Source organism: Pseudophryne corroboree, chromosome 7 (genome assembly GCF_028390025.1).
Source record: "Pseudophryne corroboree isolate aPseCor3 chromosome 7, aPseCor3.hap2, whole genome shotgun sequence".
NCBI lineage: Eukaryota > Metazoa > Chordata > Amphibia > Anura > Myobatrachidae > Pseudophryne > Pseudophryne corroboree.
The window spans coordinates 185,692,631-185,711,521 of NC_086450.1; the positions used below are offsets into that span (position 1 = coordinate 185,692,631).

At 48.2% G+C, this 18,891-nt stretch overlaps 1 protein-coding gene across 1 annotated transcript in view; it reads left to right on the top strand.

The window, feature by feature from the left end:
* Nucleotides 1-18,891, top strand: part of ABCB6 (ATP binding cassette subfamily B member 6 (LAN blood group)) — a 104,724-nt gene that overhangs the window by 26,129 nt on the left and 59,704 nt on the right. Inside the window, exons 9-11 of the mRNA XM_063933869.1 lie at nucleotides 7,590-7,655; nucleotides 7,912-8,037; nucleotides 8,133-8,209. Of these exons, the coding sequence (XP_063789939.1) occupies nucleotides 7,590-7,655; nucleotides 7,912-8,037; nucleotides 8,133-8,209 (269 nt within the window). The remainder of the gene's footprint in view (nucleotides 1-7,589; nucleotides 7,656-7,911; nucleotides 8,038-8,132; nucleotides 8,210-18,891) is intronic.

The window sequence follows — 18,891 nt, forward strand, 5'->3', positions numbered from 1 at the left end:
TCTAAAAAAAAAGATTAGGTACTATCTGGTGTGCACTGGCTCCTCCCTCTATGCCCCTCCTCCAGACCTCAGTTAGAATCTGTGCCCGGCTCGAGCTGGTTGCACACTAGGGCCTCTCCTGAGCTCCTAGTAAAGAAAGTATTTATTAGGTTTTTTATTTTCAGTGAGATCTGCTGGCAACAGACTCGCTGCTACGTGGGACTTAGGGGAGAGAAGCGAACCTACCTGCTTGCAGCTAGCTTGGGCTTCTAGGCTACTGGACACCATTAGCTCCAGAGGAATCGAACACAGGCCCAGCCTCGGTCGTCCGGTCCCGGAGCCGCGCCGCCGTCCCCCTTGCAGAGCCAGAAGAAAATCGGCGGCTGAAGACTCCGGTCTTCTTTAAGGTAGCGCACAGCACTGCAGCTGTGCGCCATTGCTCCCCATGCACACCACATATTCCGGTCACTGATGGGTGCAGGGCGCTGGGGGGGGGGGCGCCCTGGGCTGCAATTAGAGTACCTTAACATGGCAAAAAAACACATAATATAGTCTAATAAACTATATATGTGTAAAAAATCCCCTGCCATAATATTAATAAAAGAGCGGGATAAGCCCGCCGAGAAGGGGGCGTGGCTATCTCCCTCAGCACACGGGCGCCATTTTCTCTTCACAGTTCCGCTGGAAGACAGCTCCCCAAGCTCTCCCCTGCAGTTTCCAGGCTCAAAGGGTTAAAAAGAGAGGGGGGGCACTAAATTTAGGCGCAAACTATACATGTTAAGCAGCTATAGGGAAAAATCACTTTCTGTAATAGTGTACATCCCTAATTATATAGCGCTGTGGTGTGTGCTGGCATACTCTCTCTCTGTCTCCCCAAAGGACTTTGTGGGGTCCTGTCCTCAGTCAGAGCATTCCCTGTGTGTGTGCGGTGTGTCGGTACGGCTGTGTCGACATGTTTGATGAGGAGGCTTATGTGGAGGTGGAGCAGGTGCCGATAAATGTGATGTCACCCCCTGCGGGGTCGACACCTGAGTGGATGGATATGTGGAGGTATTAACCGACAGTGTCAACTCCTTACATAAAAGGTTTGATGACATAACAGCTCTCAGCCTGTGCCTGCCCAGGCGTCTCAAAGGCCATCAGGGGCTCAAAAACGCCCGCTACCTCAGATGGCAGACACAGATGTCGACACGGAGTCTGACTCCAGTGTCGACGACGACGAGACAAATGTACATTCCACTAAGGCTATCCGTTGCATGATTACGGCAATGAAAAATGTGTTGCACATTTCTGACATTAACCCAGGTACCACTAAAAAGGGTATTATGTTTGGGGAGAAAAAGCAACCAGTGGTTTTTTCCCCCTTCAGATGAGTTAAATGAAGTGTGTGAAGAAGCGTGGGCATCCCCTGATAAAAAAATTAGTGATTTCTAAAAAGTTACTAATGGCGTACCCTTTCCCGCCAGAGGTCAGGGTACGTTGGGAGACATCCCCGAGGGTGGATAAAGCGCTCACACGCTTGTCAAAAAAGGTGGCACTACCGTCTCAGGATACGGCCGCCTTAAAAGAGCCTGCGGATAGAAAGCAGGAGGCTATCCTGAAGTCTGTGTATACACACTCAGGTACTATACTGAGACCTGCTATTGCTTCAGCATGGAGTGCTGCAGCAGCGTGGTCTGATTCCCTGTCTGATAATATGATTCCCTTGACAGGGACACTATATTGCTAACCATAGAGCACATTAAAGACGTAGTCTTATACATGAGAGATGCACAGAGGGATATTTGCCGGCTGGCATCTAGAATAAATGCAATGTCCATTTCTGCCAGGAGAGTATTATGGACTCGGCAGTGGACAGGTGATGCGGATTCTAAAAGGCACATGGCGGTTTTGCCTTACAGTGAGGAATTGTTTGGGGATGGTCTCTCGGACCTCGTTTCCACAGCGACCGCTGGGAAGTCGACATTTTTACCCCAGGTTCCCTCACAGCCAAAGAAAGCACCGTATTATCAGGTACAGTCCTTTCGGCCCCAGAAAGGCAAGCGGGTTAAAGGCGCGTCCTTTCTACCCAGAGGCAGGGGTAGAGGGAAAAAGCTGCACCATACAGCCAGTTCCCAAGAACAGAAATCCTCCCCTGCTTCCACTAAATCCACCGCATGACGCTGGGGCTCCTCTGGTGGAGCCAGGTGCGGTGGGGGCCCGTCTCCGGAACTTCAGCGACCGGTGGGTTCGCTCACAGGTGGATCCCTGGGTTCTACAAGGTATCTCAGGGATACAAGCTGGAATTCGAGACGTCTCCCCCTCGCCGTTACCTCAAATCAGCCTTGCCAGCTACTCCCCCGGACAGGGAGGTAGTGCTGGCGGCAATTCACAAGCTGTTCCTCCAGCAGGTGATAATAAAAGTTCCCCTCCTTCAACAGGGACGGGGTTACTATTCCACAATGTTTGTGGTACCGAAACCAGACGGTTTGGTGAGACCCATTCTAAATTTAAAATCCTTGAACACTTATATAAGAAGGTTCAAGTTCAAAATGGAATCGCTCAGGGCGGTTATTGTAAGCCTGGAAGAAGGGGATTACATGGTATCACTGGACATCAAGGATGCGTACCTGCATGTCCCCATTTACCCTCCTCACCAGGTGTACCTCCGTTTTGTGGCACAAGATTGCCATTACCAATTCCAGACGTTGCCGTTTGGTCTGTCCACGGCACCGAGGGTATTTACCAAGGTAATGGCCGAAATGATGATACTCCTTTGAAAGAAGGGAGTTATAATTATCCCATACTTGGACGATCTCCTTATAAAGGCGAGGTCCAGGGAGCAGTTGTTGGTCGGAGTAGCACTATCTCAGGAAGTGCTTCAACAGCACGGCTGGATTCTGAATATTCCAATGTCGCAGCTGGTTCCTACGACGCGTCTGCTGTTCCTGGGCATGGTTCTGGACACAGAACAGAAGAAGGTGTTTCTCCCGGAGGAGAAGGCCAAGGAGTTGTCATCTCTGGTCAGAGACCTCCTGAAACCAAAACAGGTGTCGGTGCATCACTGCACGCGAGTCCTGGGAAAGATGGTAGCTTCTTACGAGGCAATTCCATTCGGCAGGTTCCATGCAAGGATCTTTCAGTGGGATCTGTTAGACAAGTGGTCCGGATCGCATCGGCTGATCACCCTGTCCCCGAGGGCCAGGGTGTCTCTGCTGTGGTGGCTGCAGAGTGCTCATCTTCTAGAGGGCCGCAGATTCGGCATACAGGACTGGGTCCTGGTGACCACGGATGCAAGCCTCCGAGGTTGGGGGGCAGTCACTCAGGGAAGAAACTTCCAAGGACAATGGTCGAGTCAGGAGGCTTCCCTACACATAAATATTCTGGAACTAAGGGCCATTTACAATGCCCTAAGTCAGGCAAGACCCCTGCTTCAAAACCAGCCGGTGCTGATTCAGTCAGACAACAACACGGCGGTCGCCCATGTAAACCGACAGGGCGGCACAAGAAGCAGGATGGCGATGGCAGAAGCCACAAGGATTCTCCGATGGGCGGAAAATCACGTGATAGCACTGTCAGCAGTGTTCATTCCGGGAGTGGACAACTGGGAAGCAGACTTCCTCAGCAGGCACGACCTCCACCCGGGAGAGTGGGGACTTCATCCAGAAGTCTTCCAACTGCTTGTAAACCGTTGGGAAAGGCCACAGGTGGACATGATGGCGTCCCGCCTAAACACAAAGCTAAAAAGATATGGCGCCAGGTCAAGGGACCCTCAGGCGATAGCTGTGGACGCTCTAGTGACACCGTGGGTGTGCCAGTCGGTTTATGGGTTCCCTCCTCTTCCTCTCATACCAAAGGTGCTGAGGATAATAAGAAAGAGAGGAGTAAGAACTATACTCATCGTTCTGGATTGGCCAAGAAGGACTTGGTACCCGGAACTGCAAGAAATGATCTCAGAGGACCCTTGGCCTCTGCCTCTCAGACAGGACCTGCTACAGCAGGGGCCCTGTCTGTTCCAAGACTTACCGCGGCTGCGTTTGACGGCATGGCGGTTGAACGCCGGATCCTGATGGAAAAGGGCATTCCAGTTGAAGTCATTCCTACGCTGATAAAAGCTAGGAAAGATGTGACAGCAAAGCATTATCACCGCATATGGCGAGAATATGTTGCTTGGTGAGGCTATGAAGGCCCCCACAGAAGAATTTCAGCTGGGTCGTTTTCTGCACTTCCTACAGTCAGGAGTGACTATGGGCCTAAAATTAGGTTCCATTAAAGTCCAGATTTCGGCCCTGTCTATTTTCTTTCAAAAAGAACTGGCTTCACTGCCTGAAGTTCAGACGTTTGTTAAGGGAGTGCTGCATATTCAGCCCCTTTTTTGTGCCCCCAGTGGCACCTTGGGATCTCAACGTTGTGTTGGATTTCCTAAAATCACATTGGTTTGAGCCACTTCAGACCGTGGAGTTAAAATATCTCACGTGGAAAGTGGTCATGCTTTTGGCCTCGGCTTCGGCTAGGCGGGTGTCAGAATTGGCGGCTTTGTCCTGTAAAAGCCCCTATCTGATCTTCCATATGGACAGAGCAGAATTGAGGACGCGTCCCCAATTCCTCCCTAAGGTGGTATCAGCGTTTCATTTGAACCAACCTATTGTGGTGCCTGCGGCTACTCGGGACTTGGAGGCCTCCAAGTTGCTGGACGTAGTCCGGGCCCTGAAAATCTATGTTTCCAGGACGGCTAGAGTCAGAAAAACTGACTCGCTGTTTATCCTGCATGCACCCAACAAGCTGGGTGCTCCTGCTTCTAAGCAGACTATTACTCGCTGGATCTGTTCCACGATTCAACTTGCACATTCTGCGGCTGTACTGCCGCATCCTAAATCAGTAAAGGCCCATTCCACGAGGAAGATGGGCTCTTCTTGGGCGGCTGCCCGAGGGGTCTCGGCTTTACAACTTTGCCGAGCTGCTACCTGGTCGGGATCGAACACGTTTGCAAAATTCTACAAGTTTGATACCCTGGCTGAGGAGGACCTTGAGTTTGCTCATTCGGTGCTGCAGAGTCATCCGCACTCTCCCGCCCGTTTGGGAGCTTTGGTATAATCCCCATGGTCCTTACGGAGTTCCCAGCATCCACTAGGACGTCAGAGAAAATAAGAATTTACTCACCGGTAAATCTATTTCTCGTAGTCCGTAGTGGATGCTGGGCGCCCATCCCAAGTGCGGATTGTCTGCAATACTTGTATATAGTTATTGCCTAACTAAAGGGTTATTGTTATGAGCCATCTGTTAGTGAGGCTCAGTTGTTATTCATACTGTTAACTGGGTTTAGTATCACGAGTTGTACGGTGTGATTGGTGTAGCTGGTATGAGTCTTACCCGGGATTCCAAATCCTTTCCTTATTGTGTCAGCTCTTCCGGGCACAGTTTCCCTAACTGAGGTCTGGAGGAGGGGCATAGAGGGAGGAGCCAGTGCACACCAGATAGTACCTAATCTTTCTTTTAGAGTGCCCAGTCTCCTGCGGAGCCCGTCTATTCCCCATGGTCCTTATGGAGTTCCCAGCATCCACTACGGACTACGAGAAATAGATTTACCGGTGAGTAAATTCTTATTTTTATTATCATTATTGTGGTGGTGGTGGTGGTGGTGATGATGATGATGATTAATAATAATAAAAAATATATATATTATCCATATTTTTCCCTAGTGAACTAATACTGTTGCCTTCTCAGTGTTTTCACTGGTTCCAAGTAAATTCAAAGACTGCATTCTCAGTGGTGTTACTGGTTCCCAGTGATGTTAATAATAATAATTTTATTTATATAGCGCTCTCTCTCACGCAGGACTCGTGTTACGGGTTCCTAGTGAATAGCAGAGTGCACTCTGAAGCGCCCTACACACTTGCCGATGTGTGCGGGCGATATGAATGATATCGTTCAGTAATGAACTCTTTCATATCGCTCAGTGTGTATGCACCAACGATGAATGATACGCGGCCCCGTGGTCGTTCATCGTTGGTTCTCCGTCGCTTTGCGGTGCAAGTCAGTTTGGACGATGATCGATCAGTATCAAAATTTAATGCATCTGCAAGTGTGTAAGGGCCTTTTAGTGATGTGATTGCTTCCTAGTGAATTGCAAAGCTGTATCATCATGAATATTTGTTCAGCTGCATTCTCAGTGATGGTATGGGTTCCTAGTGAATGCTAGAGTGCATTCTTAGTGATGTTACTGGTTCCTAGTGAATGGTAAAGTGTATTCTTAGTGATGTTACTGGTTCCTAGTGAATGGTAGAGTGCATTCTCAGTGATGTTATGGGTTCCTAGTGTATAGTAATCTGCATGCTCAGTGATGTTACAGGTTCCTAATGAATGGTAGACTGCATTCTCAATGATGTTATGGGTTCCTAGTGAATAGTAATTTGCATCCTCAGTGATGTTACAGGTTCCTAGTGAATGGTAGATTGCATTCTCAATGATGTTATGGGTTCCTAGTGAATAGAAGACTGCATCCTCAGTGATGTTACAGGTTCCTAGTGAATGGAAGACTGCATTCCCAGTGATGTTATGGGTTCCTAGTGAATAGTAATCTGCATGCTCAGTGATGTTACAGGTTCCTAATGAATGGTAGACTGCATTCTCAATGATGTTATGGGTTCCTAGTGAATGGAAGACTGCATTTTCAATGATGTTACAGATTCCTAGTGAATAGAAGACTGCATCCTCAGTGATGTTACAGGTTCCTAGTGAATGGAAGACTGCATTTTCAATGATGTTACAGATTCCTAGTGAATAGAAGACTGCATCCTCAGTGATGTTACAGGTTCCTTGTGAATGCTAGAGTGCATTCCCAGTGATGTTACTGGTTCCTAGTGAATGGTAAACTGCATTCTCAGTGATGTTATAGGTTCCTCATGAACAATTGTTCAGCTCCCAATACAAATGTACATGGAATTTACCCTATAAAGCGTATATCTAAGCCTGGTCTGTATGGTGCTGTAATCTCAATTTGTGTGTGTAATACGTACGTACGTACGTACGTACGTACGTACGTACGTACGTACGTACACACACAAATGCTCATTTTTGTGTGTGTGTATTACAAGCAACTTTTGAATAGTAGTTATCTTCGTTTGGTTAAAAAGAGTGACTATGGGGATACTTCAGATCTGACCGCTGCTGTGTGTTTTCGCACGCACGTCGGACAATAACAATGGGGATCGCTGGTCAGCGATGGGATGGTGCGAAAAATCCGTTCACACGGGCGTTTACAAGGCGAGTGATAGGAGGAAACCGCTTGTGGGTGGTAACTGACCGTTTACTGGGAGTGTTCGGGTAAACGCAGGCGTGCCAAAGCGTTTTCAGGGAGGGTGTCTGACATCGGCTCCGGCCCCGATCAGCCTGATTCAATCGCACTTGAAGAGTAGGTCCTGGGCTACGCAGAGACTGCACACACAGAATTTTAGCAGCTCGGCCAACACATAGCGTTGCACACTTGCACAGCGAAAATACACTCCCACTGTAGGCGGTGACTATCTGAACGCAGGACAGCAAAAAACGCAGCCCAGTGATCAGATCTGAATGACCTGCTATAATCATGCTGTTTTTAGAAACTTAGGGCTGATACTTTCCATTCATAATAGGTGAAATACTACAACGCGGAGTCTTATGAGGTGAACAGATTCAATGACGCAATAGTGAAATACCAGGTAAGAATTGATCTCCCTCTATTGTCTATACATCTCCTATTGACTCCCATGTGACACTGAGCTCTTATAAGATCTATACCCACTAGATAATTCTACTGCATCCTGTGACTCTCCTGCTGCTGTTGTAGCTATAGATGGCCTCTTTATGTCCTAGCCAACTTCATTAACTGTCCTGCATTTTTATGTGCCTGGGATATTTATTCATTGTGACGATTTGAATGCATTTATTTTCTGAAATGTTTGTATTCTCTTCCAGGTATCTGAGTGGAAAGTTAATGCTACACTGGCCATGCTAAATCAGACCCAGAACCTTATCATTGGGCTGGGACTGTTGGCTGGGTCTCTTCTCTGCGCTTACTTTGTTACTGAAAACAAGTTTAAAGTGAGTTGATAGAGTAGAATTGGCTGTATTATGTGTTGAAGGGATTATGCTGTATTGAGACATACCTTGTCCCTGACTCATCTTCTTGCACACAGGTTGGTGACTACGTACTGTTTGGAACCTACATCATTCAGCTCTACACACCACTTAACTGGTTCGGCACATACTACAGGTGACTATCATTTGTCATGCATATTTTTTAAAGATGAGAACCACTTATTTAATTTTCACCTGAAAATAGGGTCACCCCCGTCACTGGCATCATTAATACGTTATTCCTCTTTCATCCATTTTGGTGTCGCTCCTTTAGGCTATAGAGGGCACTGGTGATGGAGAAGATACTGAGTGCATTACTGCAAACTTGCTCCTCACTTCTAATTTCTTGCATGATAAATTTATGTTGGCAAAAAAACAAACATATTAGGATTATTCAGTTTATGAAGGTGCATTTGACCAGCATTGCGGCACCTTTTATTATCTTGATAACCATTCTTCATCTCCTTCATGACTATCCTTTCTGAGTTTTTAAGTGGGTGAGTTTAGAGCAATCTTTAGCCAGTGAGATCATCTGAATGCTCACAGACGTGCAGAATATGTATTCAGAAGATAAGAGTCTTATGAGAGGCTGTGTGATTTCCAGTCATAAGCTTAGAGACTATAGTTAGGGTCTAGATGTATGTAGTGAGGTTACTAGTAATGCCTCCTGTAGACCTACACTGTTGTGTTCAAACAATGGATTAACTGCAACACTCCAGCTTTGTCTTAAATTGGCTGGAAAAAAGGTGGGTGGGTTGCTATCAATTGTTGCCTCTAAAGACTTTAAAGTAAATTTACTAAAGCTTCTAAAAATGAAAAGTGGTGATGTTGCCCATAGCAACCAATCAGATTCTATCTATCAGGGGATCACTAAGGAGAGCCAACTACTAAATACATAAGGTATCCTGAGTTTTCCTTCCATCCGAGCTAAGTGGCATCTACCCAATAAAGAGATATGGAAATTGTTCAAGATTATACATTTCCTCCTCCGTTTAGGCCCCGCCCACCAGTTATTGCCGTAGGACTACTCCGATTGAAAAAGTGCACTTCCCAGTCACTCTCTTCACACCCCTTATCCTATATTTGTAGAATCCTGGTAGATTACACCTTTTCCAATTGACCTAAATTTACACGTGACTGGGAGACTGATCTACATGGTTTGGTGGGAGAGGATGACTAGCAAGAGATCTTCAGAAACACATTCTCTAGCTCGTCAAACGTGTTGGTGATGGAAACACCCTATAAAGTTCTTTCTCGCTAGCATAGCTCCCTAAACTCGCTATCTAAAATGTACCCTGAAGTCCCGAGTACTTGTTGGAGGTGCAATGTAGCAATGGACACACCTTTGCATATATGGTGGGAATATCCTCTCCTCCGGCCTTTTTGGAGTAAAGTGATTGAAACGACTAGCCTCATTCTCCAAGAGGACCTGCCCTCATGTCCTAGTTTTTGGTTACTGAATCTTTCTCTAGCATCCATAATGGATATTGGGGACAGATTTAGTACGATGGGGTATAGACTGCCCCCTCCCACAGGCAGTTTAGAAAAAAGTGCTCTCAGGAGAGGGTGCACACTCTGCAAGCTCCAAAAAATTTTTTCTTCAATTTCATTTAAACTTTTACTTTTCTCTGACGTCCTAAGTGGATGCTGGAACTCCGTAAGGACCATGGGGAATAGCGGCTCCGCAGGAGACTTGGCACAACTAAAGAAAGCTTTAGGACTACCTGGTGTGCACTTGCTCCTCCCTCTATGACCCTCCTCCAGACCTCAGTTAGAATCTTGTGCCCGGCTGAGCTGGATGCACACTAGGGGCTCTCCTGAGCTCCTAGAAAAAGAAAGTTTAATTTAGGTTTTTTATTTTCAGTGAGATCTGCTGGCAACTGACTCACTGCTACGAGGGACTAAGGGGAGAAGAAGCGAACCTACCTGCTTGCAGCTAGCTTGGGCTTCTTAGGCTACTGGACACTATTAGCTCCAGAGGGATCGAACACAGGGCCCGACCTCGATCGTCCGGTCCCGGAGCCGCGCCGCCGTCCCCCTTACAGAGCCAGAAGCAAGAAGACTGTCCTGGAAATCGGCGGCAGAAGACTTCGGTCTTCACCAAGGTAGCGCACAGCACTGAAGCTGTGCGCCATTGCTTCCCATGCACACCTCACACTCCGGTCACTGATGGGTGCAGGGCGCTGGGGGGGAGCGCCCTGGGCTGCAATATTAAGTACCTTGGCTGGCAAAACTACACATAATATAGTCATAGAGACTAAATATGTGTAAAATCCCCTGCCAGATATACCTACAAAAAAGTGGGAGAAGTCCGCCGAAAAAGGGGCGGGGCTATCTCCCTCAGCACACTGGCGCCATTTTCCCTCACAGCTCCGCTGGAAGAATCGCTCCCAGGCTCTCCCCTGCAGTTTCCAGACTACATAGGGTAAAAAAGAGAAGGGGGGCACTAAATTTAGGCGCAATATTGTGTATACAAGCAGCTATTGGGAAAATCACTCAGTTACAGTGTTAATCCCTGTGTATATATAGCGCTCTGGTGTGTGCTGGCATACTCTCTCTCTGTCTCCCCAAAGGGCTTTGTGGGGTCCTGTCCTCAGTCAGAGCATTCCCTGTGTGTGTGCGGTGTGTCGGTACGGCTGTGTCGACATGTTTGATGAGGAGGCTTATGTGGAGGCGGAGCAGATGCCGATAAATGTGATGTCACCCCCTGCGGGGCCGACACCTGAGTGGATGGATAGGTGGAAGATATTAACCGACAGTGTCAACTCCTTACATGAAAGGCTGGATGACGTAACAGCTGTGGGACAGCCGGCTTCTCAGCCCGCGCCTGCCCAGGCGTCTCAAAGGCCATCGGGGGCTCAAAAACGCCTGCTACCTCAGATGGCAGACACAGATGTCGACACGGAGTCTGACTCCAGTGTCGAAAAGGTTGAGACATATACACAATCCACTAGGTACATCCGTTGCATGATCTCGGCAATGAAAAATGTGTTACACATTTCTGACATTAACCCAAGTACCACAAAAAAGGGGTTTTATGTTTGGGGAGAAAAAGCAGCCAGTGTTTTGTTCCCCCATCAGATGAGTGAATGCAGTGTGTGAAGAAGCGTGGGTTCCCCCGATAAGAAACTGGTGATTTCTAAAAAGTTACTGATGGCGTACCTTTTCCCGCCAGAGGATAGGTCACGTTGGGAGATATCCCCTAGGGTGGATAAGGCGCTCACACGTTGTCATAAAAGGTGGCACTGCTGTCTTAGGATACGGCCACTTTGAAGGAGCCTGCTGATAAAAAGCAGGAGGCTATCCTGAAGTCTGTATATACACACTCAGGTACTATATTGATACCTGCAATTGCCTCAGCATGGATAGTGCTGCTACAGCGTGGTCTATTACCCTGTCAGGACAGGGATACTATTTTGCTAACATAGAGCATATTAAAGACGTCGTCTTATATATGAGGGATGCACAGAGGGATATTTGTCGGCTGGCATCCAGAATTAAGGCAATATCCATTCTGCCAGGAGGGTATTAGGGACCCGGCAGTGGACAGGCGATGCTGACTTTAGAAGGCACATGAAGATTCTGCCTTATAAGGGTGAGGAATTGTTTGGGGATGGTCTCTGGGACCTCGTATCCACAGCAACAGCTGGGAAAGAATTTTTTTTTACCTCAGGTTTCCTCACAGCCTAAGAAAGCACCGTATTATCAGGTACAGTCCTTTCGGCTTCAGAAAAGCAAGCGGGTCAAAGGCGCTTCCTTTCTGCACAGTGACAAGGGAAGAGGGAAAAAGCTGCACCAGACAGCCAGTTCCCAGGCTCAAAAATCTTCCCCCGCTTCCTCTGAGTCCACCGCATGACGCTGGGGCTCCACAGGTGGAGCCAGGTGCGGTGGGGGCGTGTCTCGGGAACTTCAGCGACCAGTGGGCTTGCTCACAGGTGGATCCCTGGGTTCTGCAAGTAGTATCACTGGGATACAAGCTGGAGTTCGAGGCGACTCCCCCTCGCCGTTACCTCAACTCAGCCTTGCCTGCTGCCCTCGAGGGGAGGTAGTACTGGCGGCAATTCACAAGCTGTACTCCAGCAGGTGATAATCAAGGTACCCCTCCTTCAACAAGGCCGGGGTTACTATTCCACAATGGTTGTGGTACCGAAACCAGACGGTTCGGTGAGACCCATTCTAAAATTGAAATCCTTGAACACATATACGAAGGTTCAAGTTCAAAATGGAATCGCTCAGGGCGGTTATTGCAAGCCTGGACGAAGGGGATTACATGGTATCACTGGACATCAAGGATGCTTACCTGCATGTCCCCATTTACCCTCCTCACCAAGAGTACCTCAAAATGGTGGTACAGGACTGTCATTACCAATTCCAGACGTTGCCGTTGGTCTGTCCCCGGCACCGAGGGTATTTACCAAGGTAATGGCCGAAATGATGATACTCCTTCGAAAAAAAGGGAGTTATAATTATCCCGTTCTTGGAGGATCTCCTTATAAAGGCGAGGTCCAGGGAGCAGTTGTTGGTCGGAGTAGCACTAACTCGTGAAGTGCTACAACAGCACGGCTGGATTCTGAATATTCCAAAGTCGCAGCTGGTTCCTACGACGCGTCTACTGTTCCTGGGTATGGTTCTGGACACAGAACAGGAAAAAAAGTGTTTCTCCCGGAGGAGAAGGCCAAGGAGTTGTCATCTCTAGTCAGAGACCTCCTAAAACAAATACAGGTGTGGGTGCATCAATGCACGCGAGTCCTGGGAAAGATGGTAGCTTCTTACGAAGAAATTCCATTCGGCAGGTTCCATGCAAGGATCTTCCAGTGGGATCTGTTGGACAAGTGGTCCGGGTCGCATCTTCAGATGCATCGGCTGATAACCCTGTCTCCAAGGGCCAGGGTGTCGCTGTTGTGGTGGCTGCAGAGTGCTCATCTTCTAGAGGGCCGCAGATTCGGCATACAGGACTGGGTCCTGGTGACCACGGATGCCAGCCTTCGAGGCTGGGGGGCAGTCACACAGGGAAGAAACTTCCAAGGACTATGGTCGAGTCAGGAGACTTCCCTACACATATATATTCTGGAACTAAGGGCCATTCACAATGCCCTAAGTCAGGCTAGACCCCCGCTTCAAAACCAGCCGGTGCTGATCCAGTCAGACAACATCACGGCGGTCGCCCATGTAAACCAACAGGGCAGCACAAGAAGCAGGATGGCGATGGCAGAAGCCACAAGGATTTTCCGATGGGCGGAAAATCATGTGTTAGCACTGTCAGCAGTGTTCATTCCCGGAGTGGTCAACTGGGAAGCAGACTTTCTCAGCAGGCACGACCTCCACCCGGTAGAGTGGGGACTTCATCCAGAAGTCTTCCAAATGATTGTGCACCATTGGGTAAGGCCACAGGTGGACATAATGGCGTCCCGCCTCAACAAAAAGCTAAAAAGATATTGCGCCAGGTCAAGGGACCCTCAGGCGATAGCTGTGGACGCTCTGGTAACACCGTGGGGGTACCAGTCGGTGTATGTGTTCCCTCTTCTGCCTCTCATACCCAAGGTACTGAGAATAATAAGAAGGAGAGGAGTAAGAACTATACTCGTGGTTCCGGATTGGCCAAGAAGAGCTTGGTACCCAGAACTTCAAAAAAAAAAAAATGATCTCAGAGGACCCATGGCCTCTGCCGCTCAGACAGGACCTGCTGCAGCAGGGGCCCTGTCTGTTCCAAGACTTACCGCGGCTGCGTTTGACGGCATGGCGGTTGAACGCCGTATCCTGAAGGAAAAGGGCATTCCGGAGGAAGTCATCCCTACGCTGATTAAAGCTAGGAAAGAAGTGACCGCAAACCATTATTACCGCATATGGCGAAAATATGTTGCGTGGTGTGAGGCCAGGAAGGCTCAACGGAGGAATTTCAGTTGGGCCGTTTTCTACACTTCCTACAGTCAGGGGTGACTATGGGCCTAAAATTGGGTTCCATTAAGGTCCAGATTTCGGCTCTGTCAATTTTCTTCCAGAAAGAACTGGCTTCACTGCCTGATGTTCAGACATTTGTTAAGGGAGTGCTGCATATTCAGCCCCCTTTTGTGCCTCCAGTGGCACCTTGGGATCACAACGGGGTGTTGGATTTCCTAAAGTCACATTGGTTTGAGCCACTAAAAACCGTGGATTTGAAATATCTCACGTGGGAAGTGGTCATGCTGTTGGCCTTGGCTTCGGCCAGGCGTGTGTCAGAATTGGCGGCTTTGTCGTATTAAAGCCCTTATCTGATTTTCCATATGGATAGGGCAGAATTGAGGACTTGTCCCCAGTTTCTTCCTAAGGTGGTATCAGCTTTTCATTTGAACCAACCTATTGTAGTAAATTGGGGGGATAGGGGTACCGGCGACGAGTGTGGCTAAAAACTATGTTTTTAAAGCTTAAAGTTAGGAGCCAAAAAATGTTTCTTTTAAAATTTAAACTTTTTTAATATATATGAGAGTAAAAACAGTTTCCAAGAATGGTTAAAAAACAAGCATAAAGGGACCCCTTGAAGAAGTCTGTTGAGACGAAACGCGTTGGGCCTATACTGACCACCCACATTTTACAAGCTAAGTTTTTTGAATTCCTATCCTTTTAAGTGTATTTTTACTGCTTATTTATGTACAAAAAGTTTTTTTATGCTTGTTTTTTAACCATTCTTGGAAACTGTTTTTACTCTCATATATATTAAAAAAGTTTAAATTTTAAAAGAAACATTTTTTGGCTCCTAACTTTAAGCTTTAAAAACATAGTTTTTAGCCACACTCGTCGCCGGTACCCCTATCCCCCCAATTTTATACCTTTTTAACATTACCATACCAGTTTTGTATTTTTAGGGGTGGGCTGACACCTTTTTAAGGTTAAGTGGGCGTAAAGCTTTTATAACGGAAGTTTTTAAACACAATCGTATAGTTTTTACTGAGATTTTAACCTCACAAGTGGCGCTGTACTATCTCTTTTTTACAACCTATTGTAGTGCCTGCGGCTACTAAGGACTTGGAGGATTCCAAGTTGTTGGACGTAGTCAGGGCCCTGAAAATCTATGTTTCCAGGACAGCTAGTGTCAGGAAAACTGACTCGTTGTTTATCCTGTATGCACTCAACAAGCTGGGTGCTCCTGCTTCAAAGCAGACTATTGCTCGCTGGATCTGTAGTACGATTCAGCTTGCACATTCTGCGGCTGGACTTCCGCATCCTAGATCAGTGAAAGACCATTCCACGAGGAAGGTGGGCTCTTCTTGGGCGGCTGCCCGAGGGGTCTCGGCTTTACAACTTTGCCGAGCAGCTACTTGGTCAGGGTCAAACACATTTGCTAAATTTTACAAGTTTGATACCCTGGCTGAGGAGGACCTAGAGTTTGCTCATTCGGTGCTGCAGAGTCATCCGCACTCTCCCGCCCGTTTGGGAGCTTTGGTATAATCCCCATGGTCCTTACGGAGTCCCAGCATCCACTTAGGACGTCAGAGAAAATAAGATTTTACTCACCGGTAAATCTATTTCTCGTAGTCCGTAGTGGATGCTGGGCGCCCATCCCAAGTGCGGATTGTCTGCAATACTTGTATATAGTTATTGTTTAACTAAAGGGTTATTGTTGAGCCATCCGTTGAGAGGCTCAGTTATATTTCATGCTGTTAACTGGGTATAGTATCACGAGTTTACGGTGTGATTGGTGTGGCTGGTATGAGTCTTACCCGGGATTCAAAATCCTTCTTTATTGTGTCAGCTCTTCCGGGCACAGTATCCTAACTGAGGTCTGGAGGAGGGTCATAGAGGGAGGAGCCAGTGCACACCAGGTAGTCCTAAAGCTTTCTTTAGTTGTGCCCAGTCTCCTGCGGAGCCGCTATTCCCCATGGTCCTTACGGAGTCCCAGCATCCACTACGGACTACGAGAAATAGATTTACCGGTGAGTAAAATCTTATTATTTCGGTATGCTGTTTTGGCAACAGCATACCTGCGCCGTGGGAGTTGGGGAGGAGACGGTTACCGGCCTCAGGTGCAGAGCCGCTTCTCCACTGCAGGACCACCGTCCTGAGGGGCTGTTTGTTCAGCGGGGCACTGCGCCTTATCTGTCTCAGCCGCAGCTTGCCGCACACCCCTAACAGAGCCTGAAGGTGATCATTGTGGTGAGTACAAACTGGGGGCCCCCCGGTTCATTGTGCGGCAGAAGCGTGGGTGAGGTGTACGGGTCCCTCCTGGGGGAGACCCGCGGGGGTGCCCCTGCATGAGACTGGCTGGAGGGGTGTTGTACCAAGCATTTATGTGAGGCTACACAGCCTGTGGTGACATTGCCAGTATAAAACTTATTAGTAGCTCCGGTGCCATACGGGGGGCGGAGCTACATCAGAGCGGGCTCAGCAGCATTTTGGCGCCTTCTGCATTAGCAAGAAGCCTCATGCAGCTCCTCAAAACGGTCACAGGATCACTGGTACCGGGTGTAGAGGGGGAGAGCCGCTATTAGTGCACAGTTTACATTCCTCTGGGGAATTCTCTGTACAGCAGTATCACTGTTATGTTACTACATAAAAACGTTGACAGTCTCACTGGGGCTGTACAGCGTTGGGTGCGCTGGTGTCCTCTCTTCTGTGTCTCTTCTTACATGCAATAGGGCAGGCTTGTATTGTATTCAGTCTGTGTTGTATGGGTATTGTTTCTGTCTTTCATTATGGTGAAACAGAAGTCATGCAATGAATGTAATGCCAGATTCTCCCCTAGTTTATCAGGCTCCATATCCTGTGAGCAGTGTAGTCAGTCATCACAAAATGCTGATAACATGGGGGAGAGTCCAGAGCCTTCCTGGCTGGGGGCTATAAAAATCATGATGTCGGATATGTCATCTCCGCTCACTACCAATGCCAATAAAACACAAGAACTGCAACAAGCAGTGGCTAGCCTAACTGCCAAGGCTGATGCTTCCCATCCCCCGCTGTCTACTAGAGGTGCACAAAAACGTGCTTTGCCTGCAATCCTATCAGATTCTGATGATGATGTACAGGTGTATGGGGATGATGGCGATCCCATTAGTGGGGATTCCACCCCTACACAGGCTATTGAACCCCTCATATTGGCTATACGGGATGTGTTAAGCTTTCCCTGGATGATGCTACTAATCAGCAGTCATTTCTCTGACGTCCTAGTGGATGCTGGGGACTCCGTAAGGACCATGGGGAATAGACGGCTCCGCAGGAGACTGGGCACACTAAAAGAAAGATTTGGTACTACCTGGTGTGCACTGGCTCCTCCCTCTATGCCCCTCCTCCAGACCCCAGTTAGATTTCTGTGCCCGGCCGAGCTGGATGCACACTAGGGGCTCTCCTGAGCTCCTAGAAAGAAAGTATATGTTAGGTTTTTTATTTTACAGTGAGACCTGCTGGCAACAGACTCACTGCAGTGAGGGACTAAGGGGAGAAGAAGCGAACCTACCTGCTTGCAGCTAGCTTGGGCTTCTTAGGCTACTGGACACCATTAGCTCCAGAGGGATCGACCGCAGGACCCGTCCTTGGTGTTCGTTCCCGGAGCCGCGCCGCCGTCCCCCTTACAAAGCCAGAAGCAAGAAGATGGTCCGGAAAAGCGGCGGCAGAAGACTTCAGTCTTCACCAAGGTAGCGCACAGCACTGCAGCTGTGCGCCATTGCTCCTCATGCACACTTCACACTCCGGTCACTGAGGGTGCAGGGCGCTGGGGGGGGCGCCCTGAGCAGCAATAATATCACCTTGGCTGGCAAAATAACCACAATATATAGCCCCAGAGGCTATATATGTGGTAATTACCCCTGCCAGAATACAGAAAAAAGCGGGAGAAAAGTCAGCCGAAAAAGGGGCGGAGCCATCTCCCTCAGCACACCGGCGCCATTATTCCCTCACAGTTCCGCTGGAAGGATGCTCCCTGACTCTCCCCTGCAGTCTACACTACAGAAAAGGGTAAAAAAGAGAGGGGGGGGCACTGATTTGAGGCGCAGTAAATATTATAGCAGCTATAGGGGACATAATTCAGTTAGTCCCTGCATTATATAGCGCTCTGGTGTGTGCTGGCATACTCTATCTCTGTCTCCCCAAAGGGCTTTTGTGGGGTCCTGTCTCCTTTAAGAGCATACCCTGTGTGTGTGTGTGTGTGTGTGTGCGGTGTGTCGGTACGGCTGTGTCGACATGTTTGATGAGGAGACTTATGTGGAGGCGGAGCAGATGCCTATAAATGTGATGTCACCCCCTGCGGGGCAGACACCTGAGTGGATGGACTTATGGAAGGAATTACGTGCAAGTGTCGACTCCTTACATAAAAAGTTTGACGACAGGCCAAATACGGGACAGCCGGCTTCTCAGCCCGTGCCTGCCCAGGCAATTCAATGGCCATCAGGGGCTCTAAAACGCCCACTACCTCAGATGGCAGACACAGATGTCGACACGGATACTGATACCAGTGTCGACGACGATGAGTCAAATTTAATGTCCACTAGGGCCATTCGTGGCATGATTGAGGCAATGAAAGAGGTTTTACACCTTTCTGATATAAACCCAGGTACCTCAAAAAAGGGTATTATGTTTGGGGAGAAAAAACTACCAATAGTTTTTCCCCCATCTGAAGAATTAAATGAAGTGTGTGAAGAAGCGTGGGCTTTCCCTGATAAGAAATTGGTGATTTCAAAAAAATTACTAATGGCGTTCCCTTTCTCGCCAGAGGATAGGTCATGTTGGGAAACTCCCCCTAGAGTGGATAAAGCGCTCACACGTTTGTCTAAAAAGGTGGCACTACCGTCTCCGGATACGGCCGCCCTAAAGGAACCTGCTGATAGAAAGCAGGAGGCTATCCTAAAGTCTATA